This window comes from Hirundo rustica, chromosome 27 (genome assembly GCF_015227805.2).
Source record: "Hirundo rustica isolate bHirRus1 chromosome 27, bHirRus1.pri.v3, whole genome shotgun sequence".
In the NCBI taxonomy this organism is placed as follows: domain Eukaryota; kingdom Metazoa; phylum Chordata; class Aves; order Passeriformes; family Hirundinidae; genus Hirundo; species Hirundo rustica.
The window spans coordinates 1,331,807-1,343,797 of record NC_053476.1 but is presented as its reverse complement, the minus strand read 5'-3'; the positions used below and the strand labels follow the sequence as shown (position 1 = coordinate 1,343,797).

Below are 11,991 nucleotides of genomic sequence, written 5' to 3'. Positions count from 1 at the left end.
GCTCCCGGCACGCCCGGTGCCCGCGGCCGGTGGAACCGGGCTGGGCGGTGGCGGAGGTCGGGGCTGGGGCTGGACTGGGGCTGGGCGGCCGGGCCGTGACCGGGGCCGGCCGCGGGGAGGGACCGGGAGGAGCCACATCGCAGCCCGGGCGCTGTTAACCCTTTGTGCCGGTGGGACCGGGGCCGCTCGGGATGGGATCCGGGCTGCACGGGGCTCGCTCTGCGCCGGGAACGGGCCGGGGTCCCGCCGTGCGCCCGGGGATTCGCTCTGTGCCAAGGGCCGGGACGCACCGGGAGTCCTCACTGCCCCCCGCGGGTCCTCCTGCACCGGGCACCGGCCCAAGGGACACAGCGGTCACCGCCGGGGAGCCCCGCTCTGCCCGGCCACCCTGGCAGCGCCGGTGGCGACCCAGGGCACCCCCTTTGCCATCACACCTGGGCCGCCCGGTCCCGCCCTGTCCCCAGCTCGGGGGCTGGGTGGCACCGGGCTGAGACCCCCAGGTGACGGTCCCCACTGTCCCGGAGCCCCGTGTGTGTGTGTGTGTGCAGCCGGGCACACACAGACCCCAGAACTGTTTAAGGTGGGAAGAGCCCCCAGGATCAGCCCCACCCCATCCCCAGCCCAGAGCACTCGGTGCCACGTCCGGCTGTTCTCGGGCACCTCCAGCCCTCCACCGCACTCCCGGGCAGGTTCTTCCAACGCCTGACCACCCTTCCCATGGAGAAACCCCTCCTGATGTCCGGCCTGACCCTCCCCTGGCACGGCTTGAGGCCGTTTCCTCTCGCTCTGTCCCTGGTTGTCACCACTGAGCGTGGGTGGGGCAGGAAGGGATGGTGACTGCAGGCTTCTTCCAAAAATCCAGCGTGTCCAGGGGAGCAGGGGGGCACCCCAGGCCTGGCTGGGCTGTGGGGAGCAGCAGCTGCAGGACGGGAGGGGAAGGTGACTTTCCCCAATGCCAGCGCAGCAGGTGCTGCCAGCCCCTGGGTGGGGCAGTTGGGCATCCAGGGGTGAGAGCAGGACAGACTGCAGCAACATCTGGGCAACATCTGGGCACCTTGAGGGATAACTGAGTATCCTGGGGTGACACCTGGACACTTAGGGCGGCATCTGGGTACCCTGGGGGATACTGGAATGTACTGAGGGAACACTGGGGCATCCATGGCAACTTCTGGGCATCGTGGGTGATATTTGTGTGTCCTGAGCAACATCTGGGCACTCCTGGGTTATCCCAGAACAACATCTGTACATTCAGGGAGACATCTGGGCAGCGTCTGAGCAGCCTGGGACAGTATTTTAGTGCTGTAGTTCAAGACCTGGGCAACTCCTGCAACATCTGGACAGCTGGGGACTCATCTGTGCAGTCCCTGGGCTGTTTTGGGGGGGCATAAAGCTCTTCCTGAATACTTTGGGGACAGGGGGACACCGGAGTCACCCCAAAAACGCACTTGCAAGTCACATAAGCGGGCTCTGCTCCAAGTCCTCTTGCTCCCATTGAAGCCACATTCCCAGGAATTCAGCAACAGATGCCTCGACCCTGTGAGATGACCGGGATAAACACCTCCGGCTGCAAAATCCGCAGCACGAACGAGTCCCTCTGCGGTTCCTCCTCTCCCGCGGCGTTGCTATTTTTCTCCCGCCCGCCGGCGGGTTGGAAGGGATCCCGTGGAAAGCAGCAGCTCGCATTCCCGGCCGCTTATAGCACAGCACGTGTCCCGTGAATCAGCGCCCGGGATTCGGGGCCGGCTCTGCCGGCAGCAGGAGCCAGCGAGGCCCCGCCGCTGTTCCGAGCAGGAATCCTGAGTCAGAGCTCGGAAATGGCCGGAGGTTTAAAAGGCTTTGCTGCCTTTATTAGATATATATTTATTTTCTTCTTATGATTTATTTCGTTTTATTTATTTCTCTTCAACTGGCAAAGGAAATGTTTCCCCGGGTGATGTGGATGAGATTTAGAAGGGTTGGGGAGGGGATGGTGATCCACTTTGGGATTTGGGGGCAGGATTAAGGTTGGGAAACTGGAGTGTGAGGCAAGGATGAAGCCAGCACAGAGATGCTGGAAGCTGCTCTGCACCCCAATCCCAGGATCCATCCCTGGGCCAGGGCCGGATCCGGGGGGTCCCCACGGCCCCCCAGAACCTCCCACCTCCCCAGGGCACACATGTCCCCACGGCCCCACAGCTCCCTGCCTTCAAGGAAAGCTCCTGGAGCACAGGGGGAAGGAACTTCACCTTGAGGGCTCAGAGACCCCAAATTCTGCCCCCTCCTTACTATTGCAATTAATTAAGTTGGATAATAATTAACAGCGGATAAAAATATACAGTGAATAAAAGAACAGTGGACAAAGCTGGGTAATAATTAACAATGGCTCTGCCTGACCCAGCTGTCCCCTCCCCACGCAGTGGGACCCTGCTCCTGCCCGCTGCCCAGGTGACACTGTGACACTGTCCCAGTGCCATGTGTCCCAGTGTCCGACCCTCCCAGTGCAGTGTCCCAGTCTCCTGGTCCCTTCCCCTGGGACCTTTGGTACGTGGCTCCATTGCATTGTCCCCATGCCTGCTGCATTGTCCCGTGTCACAGTGCATGGCCCCGGTGTCCCCCTGTGTCCAGGGCCCCAGAACCCTGGATGAATATCACAGAATCACCTCAAAGCCCACCCAGTGCCACCCCAGCCATGGCAGGGACACCTCCCACTGTCCCAGGCTGCTCCAGACTGGCCTTGGGCACTGCCAGGGATCACAGCTGCTCTGGGCACCCTGTGCCAGTGTTCCAGAGCGTCCCTGTGCTCCGGCACTGCCTTGTCCTGCTGCACAGCCCGGGTGGGTGAAACCTCCTGGCACACTAAGCACTGTCCCTGTGCCCGCAGTGACACGAAGCTCTGCCACCGCCCCACCCATGGCACTGTCCCCTTGCACAGGGTCCCTGTCCTGGGAGGTGGCTGCAGCGTCACTGCACTGCCTTGGCGCATCAGAGAACGTCCCCAAGCTCTGGGCTCTGTCCCAGGGCTCCACTCCTGGTGCAGTTTCTCTGTCCCTATGCCCCATGTCCCGGTGCACTCTGTCCTGGAGCACTGTCCTGTGCCCTGTCCCTGTCCTGTCTCACATTGACCCACGGTCCCCAGGCACTCTCATTGTCCTGGCTCACTGTCCCTGTGCACCGTCCCCTGTCCTGCTGTCCCTGTCCCTATCCCACTGTCTCAGCCCCACAATCCCTGTCCCCCTGTCCCTGTCCCCCTGTCCCCATCCCTGTCACCATGTCCCTATCCCCACGTCCCTGTCCCCGTCCCTGTCCCTGTCCCCCTGTCCCCATCCCTGTCACCATGTCCCTATCCCCACGTCCCTGTCCCTGTCCCTGTCCCTGTCCCCCTGTCCCTGTGCCACAGTTCCTGTCCCTATCCCTGTCCCCATGTCCCTGTCCCTGTCTTTGTCCCCCTATCCCTGTCCCTGTCCCCCTGTCCCTATCTCTATCCTTATCCCTATCCCTGTCCCTGTCCCTATCCCTGTCCCTGTCTTTGTCCCCCTGTCCCTGTCCCCGTCCCCATCCCCATCCCCGTCCCTGTCCCTGTCCCTGTCCCCCTGTCCCTGTTTCTATCCCTATTCCTGTCCCTGTCCCTGTCCCTGTCTTTGTCCCCCTGTCCCTGTCCCTGTCCCCATCCCCATCCCTGTCCCCATCCCCATCCCCATCCCCATCCCCATCCCCATCCCCATCCCCATCCCCGTCCCCATCCCTGTCCCTGTCCCTGTCCCTGTCCCCTCTCCCTGTCCCTGTCCCTGTCCCTGTCCCTGTCCCTGTCCCTGTCCCCTCTCCCTGTCCCTGTCCCTCTCCCTGTCCCTGTCCCTGTCCCTGTCCCTGTCCCTGTCCCTGTCCCTGTCCCTGTCCCTGCCTGTCCCTGTCCCTGTCCCTGTCCCTGTCCCTGTCCCTGTCCCTGTCCCTGCCTGCAGTGTCCCTGCCTGTCCCTGTCCCTGTCCCTGTCCCTGTCCCTATCCCTGTCCCTGTCCCTGTCCCTGTCCCTATCCCTGTCCCTGTCCCCGTCCCTGTCCCTGTCCCTGTCCCTGTCCCTGTCCCTGTCCCGGTCCCTGTCCCTGTCCCTATCCCTGTCCCTGTCCCTGTCCCTGTCCCTGTCCCTGTCCCTGTCCCTGCCTGCAGTGTCCCTGCCTGTCCCTATCCCTGTCCCTGTCCCCATCCCTGTCCCTGTCCCTGTCCCTGTCCCTGTCCCTGTCCCTGTCCCTGTCCCTCTCCCTGTGCCCCCATCGCTGCAGTTCCCCTTGTCCCCGCCAGGCGGCGCCCCGCCCCCGCTCCGTGCTCTGCACCGTCTGGCCGGCAGGAGGCGCGCGCGCCTTGCTCAACGCAGGGTGTGCAGGGGGCGGGGCCCGTTCCGGGAGCCGCTCGCTGACTGGGCGCGGTGAGAAGGGGCCGATGGAAGGCGGGCGCTGATTGGGCGCGGTGAGAAGGGGCCGATGGAAGGCGGGCGCTGATTGGCCCCGCGTTGTCCCCGCACGGAGTGGGATCCGCGCCGGTGCGGGGCCGGTGCGGGGCCGGTGCGGGGCCGGTGCGGCCATGGAGGAGCCGGGCTGCGGGGCGCAGTTCCGCGCCGCCGTGCAGGTGATCCAGGGGCTGCCGCGGAGCGGTGAGTACGGGCCGGGAGCGGGGCCGGGAGCGGGGCCGGGCGGCCGAGGCGCCGGCGACTCCGCTGACCGTGTCCCGCAGGTGCGTACCGGCCCTCCTACGAGGAGATGCTGCGCTTCTACAGCTACTACAAGCAGGCGACGGCGGGGTGCTGCCAGGGCCCGCGGCCCGGCTTCTGGGACCCCATCGGCCGGTACAAGTGGTAAGAGCGGGGGAGTCCCGGTTCCGCTCCGGGCCGGGTTCGGGTCCGGTTCCCCCGGCCCCGCTGACGGCCGCCGGCCCCGCAGGGACGCCTGGCACAGCCTGGGCGGGATGTCCAAGGAGGAGGCGATGGCCGCGTACGTGGCGGAGATGAAGAAGGTGGCCCAGAAGGTAACGGGGCGGGCGGCGGGGCCGGGCCGGGCGCTGCGCGGTGCCCGTGTCCAGCCGCGGCCCTCCGCAGGTCATTGACACCGTGCCCATGGACGAGAGCACGGAGGAGATGTTCCGCTACTTCGAGCCGCTCTACGAGGTGATCCACGACATGCCCCGGCCCCCCGAGTCCTTCTTCAAGAGCAAAGGGGGTGAGTGGGGGCCGCTGCACCCCGGCTGTGCCCGGCGCATCCCCGCCCTGGGTGCTGCCCTCCTGGCACCGCGCTCCCGTGCACCGGCACCGGCACCGGCACCGCCTGCGGGTCCCGCTCGTCCCCCGGGCACCTCCTGCTGCTGCTCCCTGGGGGGCACGGGATGGACACAGCGCATCCCCCCGAGCCTGCCGGGGGCTCTTTGGGCGGACCCGTGTCCCTCCGTGTGACACTGGTGTCCCTTTGCCTGACGCATTCTGGGCTTTCTCTCCTCAAAACTTTGCGGCGAGAGTTTGGGCTCTGGCGTCCCAGTGGCCCTTGGCTGCTCTCCCTGGTTGCAGTGGGGCAGGGATCAGCTCCCAGGGAGGTTGTGCCTCTCCTTGGCTCTGCCCCATTCCGGGCAGGGCTCCGGCTCAGCTGCTGTAAACATCTGGACGGGCCGGCCAGCTCCTGCGCGGAGGGGATGTGGAGAAACAGGGCTTGAGAAATGGGATTATTTGGACCGGTTTGTGCTAGAGGAGAATCATTCCCAGTCCTTTCCACGCCTCTGGCTGTGGCCTCGTGCCGGGAGGGGGCTGGGGACCTGTCCCACCCTCAGTGCAGGGCTGTCCCGGGTGTGTCTGACTGGTGAGGAGCAGCCGGGCCGCCCAGGGGTCAGAAAAGCACCACCAGCACATCAGCACGGCGGCTTCCAGGGTTTATTCACAGCGAGTGTGTGACCTGTCAGTGGTTTGGGAGAGCCCTGGCAAACAGACTCGCTCCTGAGGCATCTGTCCTGTGCCCATCACCCCCTGCTTCCAACAGGGGGGCCACAAACAGTTGTCTGTAAGGCTTGGCCCCAGGGCAGCCGCTGGTGGCTGGAACCGAGGTGCAGACACGGAGCTCTGGAAGGTCTTGAGTCATTTGTGTTAAAGGTTCCCAGCCTGCCTTCAGACACTGCAATTGCAGCTCTTGACCGGAGCAGAAAGGGGATTTCAGAGTGTGGAGCGTGGCAGGTGCCTCCGGCAGCTTCTGGGCACAGAGCTGGGAGTCTGGGCAGCTTTGGGTTTGTTTATTTACAAAGACAGCACATTATAAAGTGGCACTGGATGGTTCCAGGTCCCAGCAGGTGTCCAGTGAGTGCTTTCACCAGAGTCTTGTGAACGTGGCTGGCTGGAGCCAGGTGTGTCCTGGTGCTGTGTGAGGTGACAGGACCCTGCCTGCACCCACCACTCTGTGCTAACAGGAGGATTTGGGAATGGGGGGGATCCCAGAGCGGGGCAGCCCTGGCACTTCCCCTGCGGGGTGCAGCTGCCCTTGTCCCCCTGTGTGTCCCCCGTGATGCCGAAGGCAGGCTGGGGACAGCAGAGAGGTGCAGGCAAGGAGCAGCAGGGCAGCGTTGCCACACTCCTGCCTGCCCAGGAGCAGGGAGCAAAGTCCCGAGGGCTGCTGGAAATCTGGCTGGGATTAACCCCGTGGGCTCCACGGAGCTGGAGCCCCTCAGGGTGCTGCTGCCCCAGGTCCTCGGGGTGCTGCTGCCCACACAAGGCTCTTCCAGCCAACGCTTCTTGAGTCGGGCTCTTTGTTACCGCGGGTGTGCCGGGGGCCGTGGGCACTGCCAGGGGACAGGACTGTCACTGCCACTCACCAATGCTGATCCCTCTGCCTGCTGCCACAGGGGCTCGGGCATGGGGACAGCCCAGCCTGCCCTGGCTGAGCGAGCTGGTCTGCACAGGGTGAACCCACACGAGTTCACGTGGATTCCTGGGCTGTCAGCAAACAAAGCTGGCTCCTCTCCTTCCCTGCCAGCTGCTGGTACCTCCAGAGGCTGCTGGTGCCTGGCTGGTCCCTGACATCTGCGCGTCCCCCAGCTGTGCTGACAGGGCGGCCCAGCCACGGGGAGCCAGCGCTGCAGGGACAGCACGACTCTCACCCCACAAGGTGACCCTGCTCTGCCTCTTCCCTCCGTGCAGAGCGCCGGGGGCAGCCGGACGGCCCTGCCAGGGATGTCCCAGCGAGCCCCAGAGACACCGTGCCCGGGGAGCAGCAGGACGGGCAGCACGTGCCAGGTTGGTGCCCCTGGTGTGGCCGGCCCCCGGGCAGAGACCCCATGGAGCAGGCTCGGGGCTGGGGTTCCATCCACCCAGGGGGCTGTTGGCATCAGGCACCTCTGCTCCAGGCCTGCCGGTGTTCCAGGCACTGCCAGGGCTCGGGGCTGTTCGTGGGTCCAGCTCTCCCTGGGGTAACCCTGCATGTGTGGGGCTGGCTCTGCCTCGCTCCTGCCTGTGCAAAGGGGCCTAACTCTCCTAAACTGCGGGGACAAGGGGAGGCTGTTGCCTCATGGACTGGGAAAATACCACCCTGGAAGGTCCGTGACCCATGAGAGGATGTTTTCCCTTGGCTCAAGCCACGTTTCCTTGGCACTGGGATTCACAGTGCCAAGCCCTGGCCCTCCCTGGTGACGCCTCAGCCCTGGCTTTTCTCTCGCAGCCCCTCGTACTGTCACCCTCTGCCATCCTGTGCCCCCCTCGAGGGGCCCCTGGCTGTGCCCTGGGGTGGGCAGGGTGCTTCGGGGAGGTTCCTCCTCCCGCTGCAGCTCCAGCCTTCCCCCAGGAGCAAATATGGTCACGGAGCGAGCGCCGCTGCCCCAGCCGTGCCAGCCTCCAGTGCTGGGGCTGGCAGTGCCCAGGCAGCTGGGCAGTTTCCCTGCTTGTGCCACTGCTGCCCCAGGGGCCCTGGGTGTTGTGCCAATGGGACACCGTGGGCGGCAGAAGGGGGAATTCAGCCCTTGGATTCATGGCCATGACCTGGGCCATGTTAACAGCAGCCTCTGCCCCAGCAGTGCCTCAGTTTCCCTCTCCTGCCTCGGCCTGGGCACGCACATCCCTCGTTCCACCTGCCGCCCTCCAGGCACAGCTGGGCACCCCTGCCCTGCCCGGGGCTCAGCCCTGTGCTTCCCTTCCAGGAGCTGGGCTGGCTCCTGCCCCCAAGGCGCTCGAGGGGAGCCAGGTGACGAGTGACTCTGAGGGGGACACGTTCTGTGACACCCTGGAGCAGATGGAGCCTGAGAAGGTAACGGAGGAAGCGCTGGAGGCTTTGCCATCCCTGCCCTGCCCGTGCTGCACGGCACCGCCAGCCTGGGAGCCTCACAAAACCTACAGGGACACCGTCCTGCACCTCTCTGTGACTGGAGTCACTCCTGGAGCCTGGGCCCTGTCACAGAGGAGCCCCCCATTCCTGTGGTGTGGCTCTGGTGGGCACTGGGGGCTCTCGGGGCTGGGCAAGACCAGCGGCTCCACATGGGTGCCACCACCTGGATCGTTCCCCTTCCACTTCTCCCTGCTGCCATGGGCCACGTTTGCCACTTGAGGTGCCTTGGTGAGGCCTGGTGGATCTGGTGGAAGGAGGGAGGGAGCCCCCCCTCTTTTGCCACCTCAATTCTGGGCACCTCACTCCCCTCAGGAGTCACTCCCAAGCCAGGTGCTACCACTGGCATTCAGCTTCTCTCAGCCCCACACACCCTCCAGCCCAAGAATGCCACCACAAGGCAGAGAAGGACCCCGCTGCTGCCCTGGCATCCCCCTCCCTGCCCTGGGAAGGGAGTGGGGTGTCAGGGCCCTTCTCTCCCATCTCCTAGGCCGGGCAGGTGCGGGGGCTCACCCCAAACAGGCTCCAGGCTGGGGCTGAGCCCCCAGGGCCCCACAGTGCTGGGCAGGGCGAGGAGGGTGAAGGCAGAAGAGCCGAGGGGAGCAGCAGCACCGACCTCACAGCCGTGGGCTCCGAGACAGGTGGGTGCAGAGCTTGTCCCTGCGCCCCTTCCTGCTGCTGCCCCACCTCCCTGGGCTGGGCTGGGGCTTGGGCAGCCCCCACCACCCCCAGGGCACCGAGTTTGGCTCCAGAGCCTGCAGCTGGGTCATCAGTAGCTGAAGAAAGTCACGAGTGTCCTGTCTCTGCATCCCTTGGTCCCCAGGCAGTTCAGTGGTGTCCTCCAGGACACAGCCTGCCCTTTGCCCATTTCTTGCAGTGGCACTAATTTGCCTAAATTTGGAGGATGCTCTGCTGGCCCTTCAGCAGCCAGGCAGGAATGCAGGTCCCCGGCTCCCCGTGCCCGGCTCCTGCCCCTGGTGCAGCCACAGCAGCGCTGCCTTTGGGTGTGTGTGGTGCCAGGGGTGAGCTCTGCCCAGGAGGGCAGGGGTGCAGCTGGGCCCTGTGCCCTGCAGGCCTTGGGGACAGCAGTGCCACTCACCTGATGCCACCCACCACTGCTGCTGGTGTCTGGGGCCCACCAGGCCTCGAGCTGTGCCACTGCAGGGAGGAACCTCCTGCTACCTTCTGTGCTGTCCCCAGACATACCGGGCTGCCCTGGGGTGGCATTGCCACCCTCACCCGTGGGACGGGTGCCATTGCCTCACCTGGGCACAGCCCACGTGTCTCACCCTTTCCCCTGTTACCGTTCCCTTCCGGGCTGCTTGACCTTGGCAGTGAACTTGTCCCGAGGCCGATCAGGCCGGCTGTGCTGTCCCCAGGGGCTGCCAGGGAGCTCCCGCCCGTGTCACACTCACAGCCTGGATTATCCAGGTGTCTGCCAGGCTGGTTTGGGTCCTTCGTTGGGCTCGGGGGAGGGCAGGGAGGAGCTGACCCGGCCCTGGGTGTCCTGCCCGGTGGTGGCCCCTTCACCAGGTGTCACAAGGAGCCCCACAATGCACCACAGCACCCACCCTGTTGGTGGGCCGGCCACCCACTGCCACCACCACTGGAAGGACACAGTGGTGCGTGGCCCTGGTGACAACCTGGGTGCTGCTGGGGCTGCCAGGCTGGGCTGGGAGCGGCTGTGGCACGGGCAGCTCACAGCAGGTGCCCTGTGGGAGTTGCTGCTCGCCCGTGGGTGACAGCACGGGGCGGGCAGCGGCAGCCCCGGGGCTCCTCGGGCGGTGCTCAGTCTCTCCTGCCACTCGTGTGCCCGTCCCTGTGCCCGCAGGCGTCCGGCTGGCCGGGGGGGACCCCGGGAGCAGCCCCGAGCTGGCGGCGGAGCTGGAGGCCCACGTGGCCGGCACGGTGCGGGCACTGCAGGAGGAGCTGTGGCGAGTGCAGGAGCGGCTGAGCCGGCTGGAGACGCTCGGTGCTGCCCAGGTACGGGCTGGGCCGGGCCGGGACAGCGGGGCCGGGGCAGCAGGGCTCGGCTCCGGGCCCTGGGACAGGGCCGGCCCAGGTGTGGGGACCCCCGCGGTGGTTGGTGACCCAGAACCGAAGCTGGTGCTGCCCTGATCCGGCCCACGGTGCAGACAGGGAGCTGCTGCCCCTTGCTGCCATTGCCTCCCTCGTTCCTGCTGTCCCCGGCGTCCTGGCCCAGCTGCACCATCTGCACCCCTCTCAGGAGCCCTGCACGGGCTCTCCGGGCCATTCCCTCCCTCTCACAGCGGCTGCAAGGGGGGTGCCAGCCCCACCTGCGCCCCAAACCCTCTCCTGTTTTGCAGAGGGACACAGCTTGGACAGACCCCAGCCTGGCACGTGCTGCACAGGTGAGTTGGGGTGGAGAATGCGCTGCAGGGTGGCCCTGCTGTCCCCCTGCCCACCCGACAGCCCACCGGGGCCTGGGAACACGGCTGGGGGGGGTCAGGGAAGGGGAGCAAGTGACATCAGTGGGGACACGGCCCCGGGGATGGCGGTGTGATGCACGATCTCCAGAGGAGGAGGGATGTGATCAGAACCCCGGAACAGTGGCGATGGCTCCTTTCAGCAGAGGGCTGAGGGGGTGTTTGATGACATCGGTGACATCTTTGTCCCCTTCCCCACGCCAGGCCATGTCCCCGTGGCGCCTGACCGTGTCCCCGCGCACGCTGCTCTTCCTCGCCACCTGGCCCTTCGTCACCCAGTGGCTGCTGCGCCACTGGCAGGGCAGGAAGAGGTGACCACCGCGTCCCCGCCGCCGCTGCCACCCCTCCTTCGCCATCCCGCTTCGCACGAGCCGGGGAAGCGCCACGGAGCCACGCGGGAATCGCCTCACCAGCCACGGGGCTGTGCGGGCCGGGCACCCCCGGGCACCCCCGGGCACCGGCACCCACACTCAGGCCGGCACCGGCGCCGGGAGCGGGGCTGGCACCGCCCCGCACGGAGCCCGGGCGGCCGCGCCGCCGCTGCCACGCACAGACGGACCAGGACCGGCCGCGGCCCCGCGGGCAGAACGGACGGCCACGGGCCCGTCCCCGGCCACCGGGGCCACGGCGTGCTGGGACATCACCGAACCTGCCTCAATTAAAGTCGCCTTTTTGGTTCAGCCCCGCTGCCTGTGCCCTGCCAGGGGAGGGGACCGCGGCCCAACGCTCCGGCCTGGCCACCTGCTCCTGCCCGGCCGCGGTCCCCGCCCGGTCACCTCTAGTGGCTCGAGGGACATGGTGGCGGCACGGTGCCCGTGGCTGCCGTGTCCCCCCGAGGGTCCCCCCCACGCGGGGTGTGGCGGTGCCCCCTGTGCCACCGGGCCCGTGCCAGCGCCACCCCCTCCGTGTTCCGGACAGGGCGGCGGGGGCCAGGGGAGCGGCTGGGGGCCCTCGGGACCTCCCCGGCCCGGGGTCCAGCGGTGCCATCCCGGGGGGCCCCGGTGGCCGCTGCCCCGGGCTGGGCAGGGCAGGTTCTCCCCGCTGGTGACACAGCGGTGACACAGACAACCCCCACCTTCCGCGGGCTGTGCCCCGCCCGGCCGTGAGGCTCCGGGCCGTGGGTCCCACGGGGAGCTCTCCTGTTCCCCCCTCGGACACGGAGCCCCAGTAGCGCCCCCAGGGCCGCCCCCCGGCCCGTCCGTTGCTCCCCACAGCCGTGTGTCCCCATGGCGTGT

At 66.8% G+C, this 11,991-nt stretch overlaps 1 protein-coding gene across 2 annotated transcripts; it reads left to right on the top strand.

The window, feature by feature from the left end:
* Window positions 1-4,508: 4,508 nt before the first annotated feature.
* On the top strand, window positions 4,509-11,230 carry ACBD4 (acyl-CoA binding domain containing 4). Of its 2 annotated transcripts, XM_040087033.1 has the most exons (10): window positions 4,509-4,621; window positions 4,702-4,822; window positions 4,908-4,992; window positions 5,063-5,183; window positions 7,136-7,231; window positions 8,128-8,234; window positions 8,800-8,950; window positions 10,141-10,292; window positions 10,637-10,681; window positions 10,961-11,230. In XM_040087033.1, exons 1-10 carry the CDS (start codon window positions 4,552-4,554, stop codon window positions 11,069-11,071), a joined length of 1,059 nt encoding a protein of 352 aa, XP_039942967.1. In that variant the 5' UTR covers window positions 4,509-4,551; the 3' UTR covers window positions 11,072-11,230. The 2 variants fall into 2 exon arrangements, with proteins under 2 accessions (XP_039942967.1, XP_039942968.1); XM_040087034.1 differs by lacking the exon at window positions 7,136-7,231.
* The last annotated feature ends 761 nt before the right edge of the window (window positions 11,231-11,991 follow it).